Source organism: Lepus europaeus, chromosome 4 (assembly GCF_033115175.1).
Source record: "Lepus europaeus isolate LE1 chromosome 4, mLepTim1.pri, whole genome shotgun sequence".
In the NCBI taxonomy this organism is placed as follows: Eukaryota; Metazoa; Chordata; class Mammalia; order Lagomorpha; family Leporidae; genus Lepus; species Lepus europaeus.
The window spans coordinates 22,723,706-22,739,739 of record NC_084830.1 but is presented as its reverse complement, the minus strand read 5'-3'; the positions used below and the strand labels follow the sequence as shown (position 1 = coordinate 22,739,739).

Genomic DNA, 16,034 nt, shown 5'->3' with positions numbered 1-16,034 from the left:
CCCTGATACTATTTAGCGATGCCCAGAGAAGGATAAAACAGAGTTTGACCTCCCATCTTCCTACACCTTTACATTTCTGGCAGTAAGACACAGAAGTAGCAGGAAGCTGTACAGTCAGGGTCATATTTGCTTTGTCTTCTTTTCAATTACCTTTACCAATTTTTTTTTTGAAAAAACAAAATTTAAAGAAGTTTGTTTTGGTACCAAAAAATTGAAATACGAGCATTTTTTCTTTTCTTTTTTTACTATTTTGTTTTTATTTTATTTTATTATTTTCCCCCCAAAGAAACCTTTTATTTAAGGAATACAAACTTCATGCATTTCATAAGTACAACTTTAGGAATATAGTGATTCTTCCCACTATACCTGCCCTCACACCCACTCTCCTACCCCTCGTCTTCCTCCCTCTCCCATTCCCAGTCCCATTCCAACATTTTTTGAGTCCTTTCTCCTCTTTTCCACCTTCTCTCCTCCCTTTAGCCAATGAAATAATTGTGAGTAAATTATAATTTTTATGTATGTGAAGTGTTATTGTTTTAGCAATATTGGTTTATGACTTAGGCCCTGAAAGCAACTTCCTGCATTCATATCCTCTACTTCATGTTGTCAGTGCTAAGGAAGTAATTATTTTAATCCTCTGACTCACTGTTGTTGACTCACTCCTTCTCTTGAAGAATTCTGTATCCTGAGCACCTAGGGCTGTCCTTAGGTGGAGTGGGCACTTAAAAACAATTGCTTAATGTTCTTGAATCAAGGACCCTTGCTGCTAGGGAACAAGGCTCCTTCAACTACCGCCTCCCTTTAGGATGCTGTGAGGTAGATAGTTACAGCTTTAGTATAGCTCAGGTTTTCTTTTAAAAATAGCTTTATGGAGCTGGCACTGTGGTGTAGTGGGTGAAGCCACCGTCTGCAATGCAGGCATCCCATATGGGCCCTGGTTCAAGGCCCAGCTGCTTCACTTCTGATCCAGCTCTCTGCTGTGGCCTGGGAAAGCGGTAGAAGATGGCCCAAGTCCTTGGGCCCCTGCACCCACATGGGAGACCCGGAAGAAGCTCCTGGCTCCTGGCTTTGGATAGGCACAGCTCCAGCTGTTGTAGCCATTTGGGGAGTGAATTAGTAGATGGAAGATCTCTATCTCTCTACCTCTACCACTGCCTCTGCCTCTCAAATAAATAAATAATTTTTTTTAAAAAAAAGCTTTAAAACATAGTCCATTCTCAATTCATGCTTTTCTCCAGACACATGATTAGAAAGCATAATATTAATCAGAGGTCTTCAAAAAAGTTCATGGAAATGCATGTCATGGAAAAATTATGCATGGATTTTAAAAATTTTTACATGAAAATACTTATCTTCTACTTCCATTTTCATGAACTTTTTGAAGTACTCATTTTTTCAATCTTCATAATTTTTAAAATATGCCACATATTAGATTATATCAGGTGCTTAGATGCTGTAGGTTTGTGGTCTAGCAGGAGCAGAGACAAAGCAGTGCCATTCTCTGGCCATGAGAAGCAACTTGGAGTTGATATTTTGTTGACAAGGATTGTATAGCACTTTTATAGGTTGCATTTGTTTGCCTTCTCCAACCACTACATCTGGGGATGTTTGTCCTTGACATTTTTCAGAACTATTAAGCAATGTTTATGGATACTAACTAATCCTTTTAAAACAAGATAAAGTGGCTGGTGCCACCCACATAGGAGACCCAGAAGAAGCTCTTGGCTGCTAGATTCAGCTTGGTCCAGTTCTGGCTGTTGTGGCCATGTGAAGAGTTAACTATTTTATGGAAAATCTATCTATCTCTCTCTCTCTCTCTCCCCCTCTCACTCTGTCTGTAACACTGCCTTTCAGGTAAACAAACTTTAAATAAGCAAACAAAACACAGCAAGATATAGAGGTCAGTAGGAAATAAGAAAGGGAGAGCAAAAGGATTGGAGCAGGAGGGTTGAGGGGGAGACTTGTGTGGACCATATCAGGGTGCTGGTTCAAGTCCTGAGCTGCTCCACTGCGAATCCAGCTTCCTCCTAATGCACCTGGAAAGGCAGCAAAAGATGACCCAAGTGCTTAGATTCCTGCCACTCTTGTAGGAGGCCAGGATGGAGTTCTTGACTCCTGGTTTTGGCTTGGCCCAGACTTGCCTGTTGCAGGCATTTAGGGAATGAACCAGGGAATGGAAGATTGTGTGTGTGTGTTTATGTATCTTTCTCCCTCACCTCTGCCTTTCAATGTAATACCTAATTAAATGATAATAAACAGATCTTTTTAAAACCCCATTCTGCATGACCCAGAAAGATCCTTCACAGCATCCAGCCCCTTGGTGAAGTGAGTGGTACCTGCCTCTGTGCTGTGGAGTGCAGGGATGGCAATGATGCTGCTAATGACAGCACCATAGTGAGGGTCTTCTGTCTCTAGAGTGACCTTGATGACCTTTTTCACCTTGACACTGATTGGCAGTTTTGGTGTTGGTCATGACCCCCTCAGCCCCATCCTTGCTAGTCTCCCTCACTGTTGTAGTCATTACTCTATCCACCTCTGGCTTTAAGTGTCTATTTTACTCTTCTAAATGGATTGTGTGATTTCAAACCCAAGACCATTCTCTAAAAATACTGGCTGCAGCGCCATCCAGGGAACAGTTGATGTCTGCACAGCTCACCTTCTCCCAGGATCACACTGCTGGATTTCTGTGCTTGTTTCGTCCTGCCTGTGAGCTAACACTATTTCCCAGCAAATATCTCAAGGATGAATGAAAGTATGTGGCCTTCCTCCTTCCACTGGATAAGTAGCCTAAGATATCTGTTATATTCAAAGGAATTTGTAGAGCTCAAGGTAGCAAGTTTCGCATTCGTCCTTGGACTCCATATGTGAGTGGAGTATTAGCTGATTTCCTTCCTTTTAGACAATCAGCTTTTATTTCTTTGAGTCTGCTAAGATCATCCTAATAATTTAGAAGGGAAACAAGCATAGCCACATTACCCATAAAAAGAAGAATATATCTGTACTGTTTGGCTTTACTATTTTGGTAGCACAAATGACATTTCCCTCTTACTTTCTGAGAAGTTAAGGTGTGCAGTAAACAAGGATCTGTTTTTTTCTCTAACTCAACACTGAGTTTAGTGCTTCTAGAGCACTACATGAGATCCTCTGTATTAATATGACTCCAGCTTTCTGGCTATGCCTGCTTTTCTTATTTTATATCCCATTTCATAGCAAGCCAAGCCAAGTCCTGAGAGAATTCCACCAAGCCAAAGGGAGGGCTTGGAGAAATTATCAATTGGATGAGTAAAATGTTGTTGGTTTTCAATTATAACTGTTAAGAAGATCCCAACTGGAATATTAGATATTGAGTGTGGATTCAAACACTGTCTCTTCTAATGTTCTTCTTGTTTAGAGATAAATAGTTGTATGGGAGTTTATCAAACTTAACAGGAAGGTCCTATATAGCTTTGGGATCTGAGAAGTGAAGAATTGGAAAGTCTTCCAGAATTAGAATCACCAGTGAGCCATTCTGTTAGATTTTTCTTTCTTTCTCTTTGCTTTCTTCCAAATCATGGATTTTTCCCTATGTTCAACAAAAAGCAGCAAAAGATTTTTGAACTTAATATGGAGAATGTCATGTTAAAGTCTAGAACAAGTGAGCTCTTCTCTTTCTGGAAAATAAGCTGCAGGCATATGCTATATGATGATGTCTCAGTCAGTGACAGACTGCGTGTGGAATGGTGGCCTCATGTGACTATACTGCCGAGTGACACTGTAGCCAGCTTAGTTGTCTTGGTTTGTCATAAGTACACTCCATGATGTTTGCACATGATGAAATTGCCTCAGGATGCATTTCTCAGAGCACAACTCCATGGATAAGTAAAATCTGACTGTGCTTGTACATATTTAGCTGTTGTTACTTGTTGAAACTCTCTCTATATGTAATTTATACCTATAAAAAGTAGCATTTGGGGGCCATTGTTGTGGCTTAGCAGATAGAGCTACTGCCTGTGGTGCTGGCTTCCCATGTGGGCACTGGTTCAAGTCCTTGATGCTCCACTTCTGATCCAGCTCCCTGCTGATGTGCCTGAGAAAGCAGGAGAAGATGGCCCAAGTGCTTGGGCCTCTGCACCCACAAGGGAGACCTGGAGAAAGCTCCTGGCTTCTGGCTTTGGATCGGCACAGCTGTGGCCATTGCAGCCATGTGGGGAATGAACCAGTGGATGGAGAACCTCCCCCACCCCCACTGCCTCTGACTCTCTGTAACTCTGTCTCTCAAATAAATAAATAAATAAATAAATCTTTTAAAAATAACTAAAAGGTAATATTGTGATTTACTAATTTAGTTACCTACTAAAAAATTACTGTCTTAATACATTCCTCCATTTCTTGTTTTCTCTGGAATTCTGAGATTTACAAGATTTAATTCTTTTAGTGGGATTCTTGCTAACTTTGAGCTGCATGTCTGATTAAGATTTTGTTTTTTCATGAGTAAAAACTTAACAGATGCCATGCCAAATGTCTTACATAAATTATCCCATTTCTTGTTTTGTATTGAAACTATGCAAAAAAGCCCTTGAGACTTGAATTGTTTATTATTCAGCATAAGAGTTTTTAACAAGTTCCAACCTGTTTTGCTCTTAAATGAAAAGATGTCTCTTTTAACAGAATTTAGTAGTGAGGAACTTTCAGACAAGATGAAGGCATCGTATTGCTATCATAATGCTGTGGTAGATAGCTGGACAGTGCTCAGTTTGTTGAGAAAATGAATGGGTGTCACCTGTGATTTGCAGATGCCACTATATGGCTGTCAGTCTGCACTCCTTCAACTTGTGTGATTCTTTTTCTCTTAGGGCTAACACACACACACAGCAAATGTGTGAAACTCCATGTTCATGTCATTAAACTTGTCATCAGAGAGAGAAGCAAGAGTGCCTTTAAAGATAAATCACTTAATTGACAACAATGCAAGTGATATATATAATTGTCCCTTCTCTATTCTGAGAAGAGGACTGAACCTGAGCAGAAGAATACACAGTGACCTTCATTTCCCAGAGGGTGGCTACTCCTGAAGCACTAAAATCTAAATCACTCGTTTAAAATTGAAGTGGAACATTAAATGCAGTATCTCATATAAGTGAATTTTCATAAGCCAAATGGCAGCATACCAATGTGCAAATAGTTAAAATAATGAGTGTTTATGAAATAATAAAGGTACAATATATTGTCTGGATCTTCCAGATCCAGTCCTCATTTCCCCTGATTTCATCATGTTTAAGGTTATGTATAGTAGCAGAGAGAGAATGTGATGAGTAAAGAATATTTAAATTAAACCCTGTAAATTTACTCTTTTAGTTGTGATGTAGAACTGGGGAAATGGAGGATGGAAACACAATGTAAATTAAATTAAATTCTGGGTCAGTAATTAAAACCAGAGGAATCATATGATTAGACTGGCAGTCAAATTTCCACTTCAATTAAAATGCTTTCAATGAAATTTTTTTTTGTTATGGAATTTGTTTGGGTTCAGAACGCTTCTCTGAAGTTATTGCTACCAGAGCCAATGTTTTGTGTAATTCACTGTGCCAGCAGAAAATACTAGGTGTCACTAAATATATGCAGAGCTACTTATTAGCAAGTCATGATTCAAGATACTGTTGCCAAAGTCAACTTGAAGGGTTTGAAAATCACAGTAAATTCAGAAATGATTGCCAGAAATAAGTTACCTATTATAAAATCATAGTATATTGAATGTAGTGATAGACTACATTTATGTAAAAATGTAATCATCTAAAAAGGAACTACTATTTGTAAATATTACAATCAAAATGTAATTGGTTTACTTTTTGGTTTACATTGTGTTAAGTGAGCATATCCTGGATCCAAGAATGGATTATCTACTAAGAGCATGCAGAACTTATAGTGAATTAAGTATAACTGTCTTTGAGGCCAACACTATTCATATGGCCAAAGTGAATACTTCGTCATTACCCAAAGACTGTAAAACACTCATGTGAATCACTAGGTCAAACTCTGAGACTCTGGTGTTCATGTAAACAGAAGAACTATTGATTAATAAATGTGATGATAAAACAGTTACAGCTCTCGATGACATTTGTTGGTTTGGACCTAGAAGGGATGTAATGCTCTTTGTGAAGTATCGAAGGAGGCTGTCAACCAGATAACATTATTGATAAAGGGATTAATATGTTTCTTAGTGTGTTGTTTTAGATTATTTTCCTAGTACTTTTTATAATTTTAAATTTCACAATGCAAAAAATGTTGCTAAGACTATTTAAAAAAAACTTGTTTTTTTTAACCATCATTTCATAACATACTGGAGAAGGAAAGTACCTGGCATTTAGACAACCTAACTCAATGCATGTTAGTTGAACAAATGGTTGAGGGACTGAACAACAGAAGTAGTGATGGTATGATTTCATAATAAGCAAATGTTTATGTGAAATATATTTGACTTCAGGAAAAACTAAGTTCATTGTCCTAATTGTTCTAGTTTCCCCATAGCTCAGCAGACCTTTTGTAACCTACCACAAGCTCCCAGATTGGTTTAGGGGGAGCTGCTGCACACTGTCAGCAAAACAGCTCCGTTACCTTTGCTGTGGGCATGCTGCTTGTCTCTGGCTGACCGCCATGGCCAATTCACTTCTAGCTCTATATTGAGGACCTACTCTGAGCCAAACACAGTAGATTTGAAGATGACAAAGTAATGAAGACACAGTCTAGGCTCACAGAGTGACCTGATTTAAAAATGAACAAAACAACAGATACCTCATTAAAGAAGATGTACGGATGGCAAATAATCATGTGAAAAGATACTTCACACTGTATCTCATCAGGAAAATGCAAATTAAAACAGTGAGGTACAGTTACACACTTAGGAGAATAACCAAAGTCCACAACACTGACACCACCAAATGTGGGTGAAAATGTGGAGCAAAAGGAACACTCATTCATTCCTAGTAGAAATGTAAAATGATTCTGTTTTTTCTTATTTTTATTCATAATTGCCAACACTTGGGAGCAACCAAGATATCCTAAAGTAGGTGAATGGATAAGTAAACTGTGACACATTTGGACAATGGAATATAATTCAGTGCTGCAAAGAAATGAGTTATCAAGCCATGGAAGACACCAAGGAGCCTGAAATGCATGTGATTAGGTCAAAGAATCCAGTATGAAAAGGCTGCATCTGTGACATTCTGGGAAGCAGACTATGGAGACAGTAAAAAGATCAGGGGTTGTCAGGGTTTGTGGAGAAGAGATAAATAGACAGAACACAGGGGACTTCTAGAGCCATGGAGCTATTCCTCAGTGTGCTATAATGGTGGATATGTCATTCTCCATTGTCAAAACTCATTGAAAGTACAACATCACGAGTGAACCCTAATATAAACCATGGACTTTGATAATCTGTGTCAATGGGGGCTTATCAATTATAATAAATGTACCACTCTTGATATTTGATGGGGGGGATTAATGGGTGTAGGGTGACCAGATGTACATCCTACTCTGTAAACCTAAAACTAGTGTTTTAATTGTATGTGTTTAAAAAAAAGAGCACACACACACACACACTCCACATACAATAATGGCTAGGGTCCAGATAGACAGTACTCCAGAGAAGATATCCAAGTGAATTATAAGCACATGAAAGCATGCTTAACCTCATTAAACCATCAGGGAACTGGAAATCAAAATTACGATAAGACATTACTTCATACCTACTAGGATGGGTATAATAAGAAAAGACATGGGCCTGCACTGTGATGTAGTGGGTGAGGCTGCTACCTGCAATGTTGGCGTCCCATATAGGCACCTGTTCATGTCCCAGCTGCTCCACTTCTCATCCAGTTCCCTGCTGATGTACCTAGGAAAGCAGTGGAGGATGGCCCAGCTGCTTGGGTCCCTGCACACATGTGGGAGACCTGGGGAAGCTCCTGGCTCCTGACTTCAGTAAGGCCCATCTATGGCCATTGTGGCCATCTGGGAAGTAAACCAGAAGATGGAAGATCCCTCTCCCTCTCAACTCTACCTTTCAAATAAATAAAATAAATCTTTAAAAGAAAAGTCAGGCACAACATGTATTGGCTAGGATTGGAGAAGTGGGAAACTACTACATTACTGGTGGGAATGTAAAATTGGGCAACTGTTTTAGAGAATAGTCTGGCAGTGCCTCACATGGCCAAATATGGCGTTGCCACATGATCCTGCCAGTCTCCTCTTGGTTGTAGAATAAAGGAAAAAGTATGAAACTGAAAAGATAGGAAGCATATGCCTATATGAAAACTTTTTATTGTAATCCAAAACTGGAAACAACTAAAATTTCCTCAACTGATATGTGGATAAACTAAATGTGATATATCCATACAATGCAATATTGTTCAGCAATAAAAAGAAATGAAGTTTGATGCATGCTGCAACATGGATGAACTTTGAAAACACTTGCTAAGTGAAAAAAGCCAGTCACATTTATATGAATTGCTTATAGTAGGAGAGTTCATGGAGACAGAAAGTAGATTAGTGGTTGCCTAGCACTCTGGGTTATAGGTGAATGAGTTATGTATAAACAAAGCTGGTACAGAATGCATACAGAATCTCTCAACCATACTTTCACCTTTCTTGGTGAAATCAAAAGCAAAAAGTAAAACAAAAGCCTTTCAATTTTCTCCAAAGCTGCAGGACTGCTGATTGCCTTTAAATATGAAGCAGCAAGACAGAAATTTCTGTTATGGAACAAATAACAATCTAATTGAAAAAGAATAGAGAAAAACTGGATTAAAACTCCACATCATATAACTTCAAACAAGCAGATTAGGATTATTCCTTTTTGAGACAGATTGTGTACCCAGTGTTTTTTGATATTCAGATAATTATTTTGGCTTAAACATTGATGTAGCATCTTCTATTGACTATGTGCTGTGTTGCTGTTTTCTGCTGATACAGTTTACAGGTTTAGGACTCTGTTGATTTAGTTTTCCAGTCCATTTAGAGGATTTTTTTCTCCCTTTTTAATTAATGGGCATAAAATTAACCTATAATAAAATACACATCTTAAGTATTTAGTTTCATATATACATTCATGTAATCATTATCAAAATAAGACCTAACCTATCTTCATTATCCCAGCAAGTTTATTCTTGATCTTGTCCAGTCACCCCTTTACTTGCCACCTTCTGTTTTATATCACTATAGATGAGTTCTGCTTATGTAAATTAAATCACTCAGTATATGTGTTTTATGTCTGGCTTTTCTCAGTCAGCTTACTGCTTTTTGTATTCACCCATGTTTTTTCATGTATCAATAGTTCATTAATTTCTTATTGTTGAGTCACATTTTGTTGTATGAATATGCCAAAATTTACCTTATCCACTTGCCTGTTGGTGGACATGTGTGCAACTTTTAGGAGCCATAAATAAGGATGCAATGAACATTTCTATGAACATATGTTTTCCTTTGTCTTAGGTAGAATTCTATAAGGATGATTGCTGAGCTGTTTGAATAACTTTATAAGATCTTTTAAACCATTTTCCAGTCTGGTTTAACCATTTTACATTCCCCCAGCAGAGTGAGAATTCCAGTTGCTCCATGTCCTCACCAATATTTGGTGTTGTCTGCTCTTTCACTTAAGGGATTCTACTGGTTATGAAATAGCATTTTACGGTGCTTTGAATTTGCATTTCCATTTTGACTACTGAGATTCTGCCTCTTTTTTTTTGTGCTAACTGGACACTGCTATATCCTCTGGAAGTCTATTTAAGTCTTGATTTTGAGAGAGGACTTCAACATGAGGTTGGGGAATTTGCAGAATTCCTGCTTACTTGCTAGAGATGAATATGATCCAAGAACATGGCTTTTGAAGCTGATGTCCCACACTCCATAACTCAAAAAACTCAATGTCCCACCTGCTCCATGAATTTGAAGTATAAAATTGAAGGTGCAAATAGATCTGTAAGATATAAATGGTAATTTGTAAAATTATGTATAAATTCAGTCAAATAGCCAAACATTAGCAGTTCTGAGACATTGTCTCAATTTTGAAAACATTTTATTTACTTATTTTTGAGAACCAGGGAGAGAGAGGGAGAGAAGGAGAGAGAGAGAGGGAGAGAGAGAAGAAATCTTCCATCCGTTGGTTTACTCTGCAAATTCTCACCACAGCTGTGGCTGGACCAGGCTGAAGCTGGGAGCCCTGACCTCTATCTGGGTCACTCACATCAGTGGCAGGGACCCACATTCTTGAGTTTTCACCTGCTCCCTTTCAGAGTGCACATTAGCAGGAACCTGGATCTGAAACAGAGCCAAACTCAAACCCGAGGACTCTGATATGGGATGTGGGCATTCCAAGGGGAGTCTTAACCACTTGAATCAGACACCAGCCACTATTTCAGTTCTTTATGAGAATCTAAACAAGCATGAGACGTTTTCTCACAGAGGCAGAGAATAGTGGTTTGGAACTTAGTCTGCAGGATGGGATACTAGAATTATATTTCCACCTCTGCCATTTTACTGTGTATTCTTTGAGTGACTTACTGTTACTTTGGGCTTCCAGGTTCCTCATCAAAAATTGGGAAGAAAATAACAATATACCATGGCTATCGTTGTAATTAAAGGACTTAATACATATAAGACACTTAAAATAGGACTGGATCCACAAAACATGCTGGATGGGAGCTAGCTTTTGTCATTACTGACTTTGAGTTGACACACTAGCATGATTGCATCATATGTTTTCCTTAGGGATAAAGCACATTTTATCATTCAATACCCATTTATTTAATCATTAAATAAATTTAAACAGCTCCTTTGTGTGTGATCCCATTTGTACAACATTATAGAGATAGAGAATGTGTTAGGGAGGGAGTTCCTATTATGGTGGCACAGTTTTTGGTATTGATTGTGATATTTACTTTTTATCATCTAGACACACATACACAGGCACACTCACACACATGAATGAGTGCATGTGAAAACTAGTGAAATCTGAGATTATCAGTATCTTCCTTTGATATTGTACTATACTGTTTGGATGTGACTATTGGAGGAATCGATGAAGGATACACAGCAAATCTGTGATATTTGTTGCTGAAGTTTAAAAATATAGCTTTATTGAGATATACTTCATATACCTCACAATTCACTGATGTAAAGCATATAAAGCTGTGGTTTTCAGCGTATTCACAGAGTTGTGTAATTATCATGACAAGCAATTTTAGAACATTTTCATCACCTTAGAAAGAAATCCCACACTTTGGCTAATACACCTTCCCCTGCAGTCCCTGGCACCCACCAATGTTCTTTGTCTCTAAACAATTTCCTGTTCTGAATCTTTCATCTGAATGGAATCATATAATGTGTGGTCTCTGTATTATTTTTGCATCTAATTATTTTAAAATACAAAGTTTAACAAAAGGAATCGAGGTGTTGCCAGCACTGTGCTGGGTGCTGTGAACGTGTAGCTAAATGAAGCCATGATTGCTGCCCCAGACAGCTTATAGTCAAGGAAGAAAAGCAGAAGAGGAAGTGGAAAATGAGAATGTAGTGTGGTAGGTGCGCTGTGGGAGGCCACTTGGGCCAGGAGAGAATTGGGAAAACCATAACTCAGGTTTTGGGTGGGGGCAGGGACAGTACCCCAGAGGGATTGGTCATGGCTCAGCGAAGGAATTCGGGACCATGTGTGGATGGCATCTCTAGACGCAAACTTTGTCCCCGTTGGCTGAGATTTTCCTGCTGAAGTTCTCAGTGGCCCTGCCACCAGGCAGTCCTCACCACTGTTCTTCTTCCTAGTGTCCAACAAGCACCCATTTGTGGACAGCAATCTTCTCTACCAGTTCCGAATGAACTTCCGTAGGAGGAGAAGGCTGATGGAGCTTCTCAACGAAAAGTCCCCCTCCTCCCAGGATACGCACGACAGTCCCTTCTGCCTGAGGAAGCAGAGCCATGACAACCGGAAATCCACCAGCTTTATGTCAGGTATGCCAGTTCTGTTGTGTTTGGGGATGCTGTATTTGTCTTTTGGGAAACTGTGGAGTAATAATTCACTTCCGTGAGATTCTGTTCTCCCAAAAATGTTATTTAAATTGTAACTGAGAAGTATGCGGAACGTAAATTCAAAAATGCACAGCCAATCTAGATGCCATGAAGTCAGTTTTATAAAATTTTGTACTAGATTTATAAAGACCTTTCACACATACTCTTTTTTTTTTCATTTACAACCAATTCTTACACATAACTTGTGACTCAGTTTTCTAAGTCACAACTTTGAAAAGTTATTGTAAAGGTGAATAAAAATAAAACCACAAAGGATTCTCAAAAAATTTCAAAGAAATTGCATATTATGAAAAGCTATACATGCATTTAAAACATTTTTGGCATCCAAATAAACATCGATTAATTCAGTTTTTCTGAGGATGTCTGAAGTACCCTGATACACAGATAACAACTAAAAGGCAACTAATTATCAATCAGTCATTAAAGTTTGATACAAAACCAAGGGAAACTCTGAAAAGCGGACTCAGGAACTAAGCCACATGACATCCTGTGGTGTCACCTGGAAGGTAACCATCTACAGCTAGTGATGGATGGCCACAAGGATAACACCTGCATTTAGAAAAGATGAATTTGAAGTAAGTGTCATTTTGCTTAAGTGCTTACAAGGGTTCTCCTGCCACCCCACGCAAAATTAAAATATCACGTGTTGGTTATGAATCAGAGCTGACAATGATTGCACAGCTAGGTATGACGATTTGTGCTCCAGGCCCTGAGTCGAGTTTGGTGCATGAATTTTCTCATTTAATTCTCACAGTCACCCTGTGATAAAGAAATTCACCCATTTTACACGTGAAGAAACTAGGACACAGAGCAATGCAGTGGCTTAGCCAAGGTCAGAAAGTGCTGGGCAGAGCTGTTTTTCTCCATTGCTTATATTACACTGCCCGCTCCCAACCCTGCACAACCCAGTGCTTCAGACACAGCTGGGTGGAGAAGAGAATGATCCAAGAGCTGCTGTGGACAAATGAGAGCCTTCTGAGGGTCAGAATTCTCCCCTGGGCCAACTGACCAGATATAGAGGACAGGCCAGTTGTATGTCTCTTCACACTGGGTTTTCTGCAAGGCTAGCAAGACTGTTCACTTTCTCCCTGGCGCAGAGGGATGCCTGTTTCTTAAGAGCACCCAAGGGACCTAAACAACTGACATCAATGAGAATATGGTAACTGTGGTCTCGTAAAGCCAGAATTTACTTTGCACTTCCCTTGTGCCAGACACAGGAAGAGATGGTCTCCATGGCTTCCATCATTTAATCAGACGCCTACCCCTTGTGGAGAGGCAGCTTACTCCATGGCAAGAAGAACTGAATGGGGGAAGTTGAAGACACTTCTTCGCATGTACTTTGAAAGCCTGAGCTTGCACTCTGTATTTTCAGCTCATCATTCCACAGCTTTGGGTGATCCATGATTTAGTATGAAATCAGGAGACATTTATTACCACTGTCAATTCATCCCATGCTTGGTCAGCACTTAATTTACACCCTAGTGGGGACTGCTCAACAAGGATTTGGTTGTTCTTGAAACAATACCACACTTTCATGTACACTGTAGAGTCGTACTTTGTAGCTTTCTTCTCACTTTCCAGTTGTGGAAATTGAGGCCCAAAGAACGGAAGGGAATGGCTCCAGGTTGTCCAGGTTGGGAGTGATTGGCAGAGCTACCACTCAGGTTCTTGTTTTTCTGACTCCCAGGCTAGAGTGCCTTGTTCTGGCCTTTCTGCCCCTTGGAGCTGGAGGCCCAGTGTGCTCTAGGGACCCGAGGCCACCCCCTCAGTGACTGTGTGTTCTCTGCCGGCACAGTCAGCCCCAGTAAGGAGATCAAGATCGTGTCAGCCGTGCGGAGGAGCAGCATGAGCAGCTGTGGCAGTAGCGGCTATTTCAGCAGCAGCCCCACCCTCAGCAGCAGCCCCCCTGTGCTCTGCAACCCCAAGTCTGGTGAGTGTGCGTAAGGTGGACCCGCTGCTGACCCTGGTGGTGCGGGTGGATTCCGAGACAGAAGGAGCCAGGAGTATGGCTGTCTTACCAGGGCATGCGACTGCATCCCAAGTGCACTAGCAGGAAGCTGGATTGGAAGCTGAGGTGGGACTTCATCCCAGGCACTCTGATATGGGATGCAGGTGTTCCAAACATGAGCTTCACCTGTTGTGCACAACACCCACGCCTCTTACTCATATTTTTGAGAAGCTTCTACCTCACTCTTGAACTTGTCACGTTCCCGGGACCCATTGAGCTCATTTGTTTTTTGCCTCTCAGATAATCCGAGTTTTACAATCTGACATTTAAGAAGTAATCATCCGGCCGGCACCACAGCTCACTAGGCTAATCCTCCGCCTGTGGCACTGGCACCCCGGGTTCTAGTCCTGGTTGGGGCACCGGATTCTGTTCCAGTTGCTCCTCTTTCAGTCCAGCTCTCTGCTGTGGCCCGGGAGTGCAGTGGAGGATGGCTCACGTCCTTGGGCCCTGCACCCGCATGGGAGACCAGGAGAAGCACCTGGCTCCTGGCTTTGGATCAGCACGGTGTGCTGGCCATAGCAGCCACTTGCAGGGTGAACCAACGACAAAGGAAGACCTTTCTCTCTGTCTCTCTCTCTCTTTCTGTCCACTCTGCCTGTCCATAAAAAAAAAAAAAAAGTAATCATCCTATTTACACCAGGGTATCTTTTAGTTCTGTATATAAATACCCTAAGCCAGACACCCCACACCCAAATGCTGCAGATATTGTCATAATAAGTATTACCAGGAAGAATAAATAAACTTCCAAGGATATGAAAGAGAAAGCCAAGGAGTAATTCCTTAACCTCAAAATTTCAATGTTTTTGGACATAATAATGAGAGAATATGTGTTAAAATAAATCACCAGCACTGTTGCCAAATCATACAGTGTGATTTCTGTATCCAAATTCATAAATGCCAGAGGGTGGAGGGGGAGCTGTCTGAGAGGGAATAAAAGATTGCAATCCTCAAACACTGAACTTCTCTTCTCTCTGTCTGCCGAGAGTCTGTTCCCATTGTGAGAGTTGACCCATCCCTCTGGTTTGGTGAACAGAAATTCATTTGCCTTTTGTAAGCTTCTTGTAAGCAAAAGTAATAATCCCAGCCACCTTTCTCTCCAACAAGAAGCACTCCACGGCCTCTCATTGAGAGGGTGCTTGTTGAGCCAGAGGCTGCACATGTGACTGGCAGGCACCCGCACTGCTGCATGCTGGTTGCAGGCCTGGCTGCTGATCTCTGAATGCTGCCAGCACTCGGGGAGTCAGAGGCTGGATATTTGTCAGGTTAGGCCCCAAGCCCTAGGCCCTTTCATTTCTTTGTGGCAGTTCATGACATCTATGTAACTTGGGTATAATGATCCCAGTCCTGCTGTGGAAGCTGGGGCAGTCACTTCTCCAATTCTTGTAAGCACAGGATGGATGGGAAAATCTGCTGCTGGTAGGTTTTTAGGCAGATGGCAAGTCAGGAATTGGCTGTTGGCTTTGCCATCTTGGCCAACAGTAGTGAGTCAGTGAGTGCAGGCATCTTAGTGGTGCACCCACTGTTAACTTTAGAGCTTCTGAGCCCTGCCATGTGCTCACAGAGGTAGCAGAGTTCAGGAGGGAATGAGTAGCACAGCGTCCAGGAATGTGGGTGCTGGAGACCAGTGTCTGAGTTTGATGGTAATTCTGCTGACCATTAGCTCTGAGACCTTGGACATGAGCAATTTCACGTTTCTAAGCTTCTTAGTTGCTTAATGGGGATAATAAGGAGTCTAACTCATACTTTATATGATTTGAATGAGAGAGTATATTTACATCACCTAGCATGGTGCATAGCACCTGTTGAGTACTCAAAAGCTTTCCAGCATCACTACTCAGACCAAAAGCAGTCCTTGGTGTTAATAAGGAAATAATATTTTCATGTATGGGGTGTTAGGGGAAGGAAGTTGTATAGGGTTTGTGCTTGAAATGTGACTACCAGACTGCTAGCATCAGGTTTTCATCCACCTTTGAAATGT

General features: G+C 40.6%; 1 protein-coding gene across 1 annotated transcript in view; it reads left to right on the top strand.

Annotated features, from left to right (window-relative positions):
- DEPTOR (DEP domain containing MTOR interacting protein) overlaps positions 1–16,034 on the top strand; it is a 163,427-nt gene that overhangs the window by 103,987 nt on the left and 43,406 nt on the right. Inside the window, exons 5-6 of the mRNA XM_062188056.1 lie at positions 11,785–11,970; positions 13,844–13,978. Of these exons, the coding sequence (XP_062044040.1) occupies positions 11,785–11,970; positions 13,844–13,978 (321 nt within the window). The remainder of the gene's footprint in view (positions 1–11,784; positions 11,971–13,843; positions 13,979–16,034) is intronic.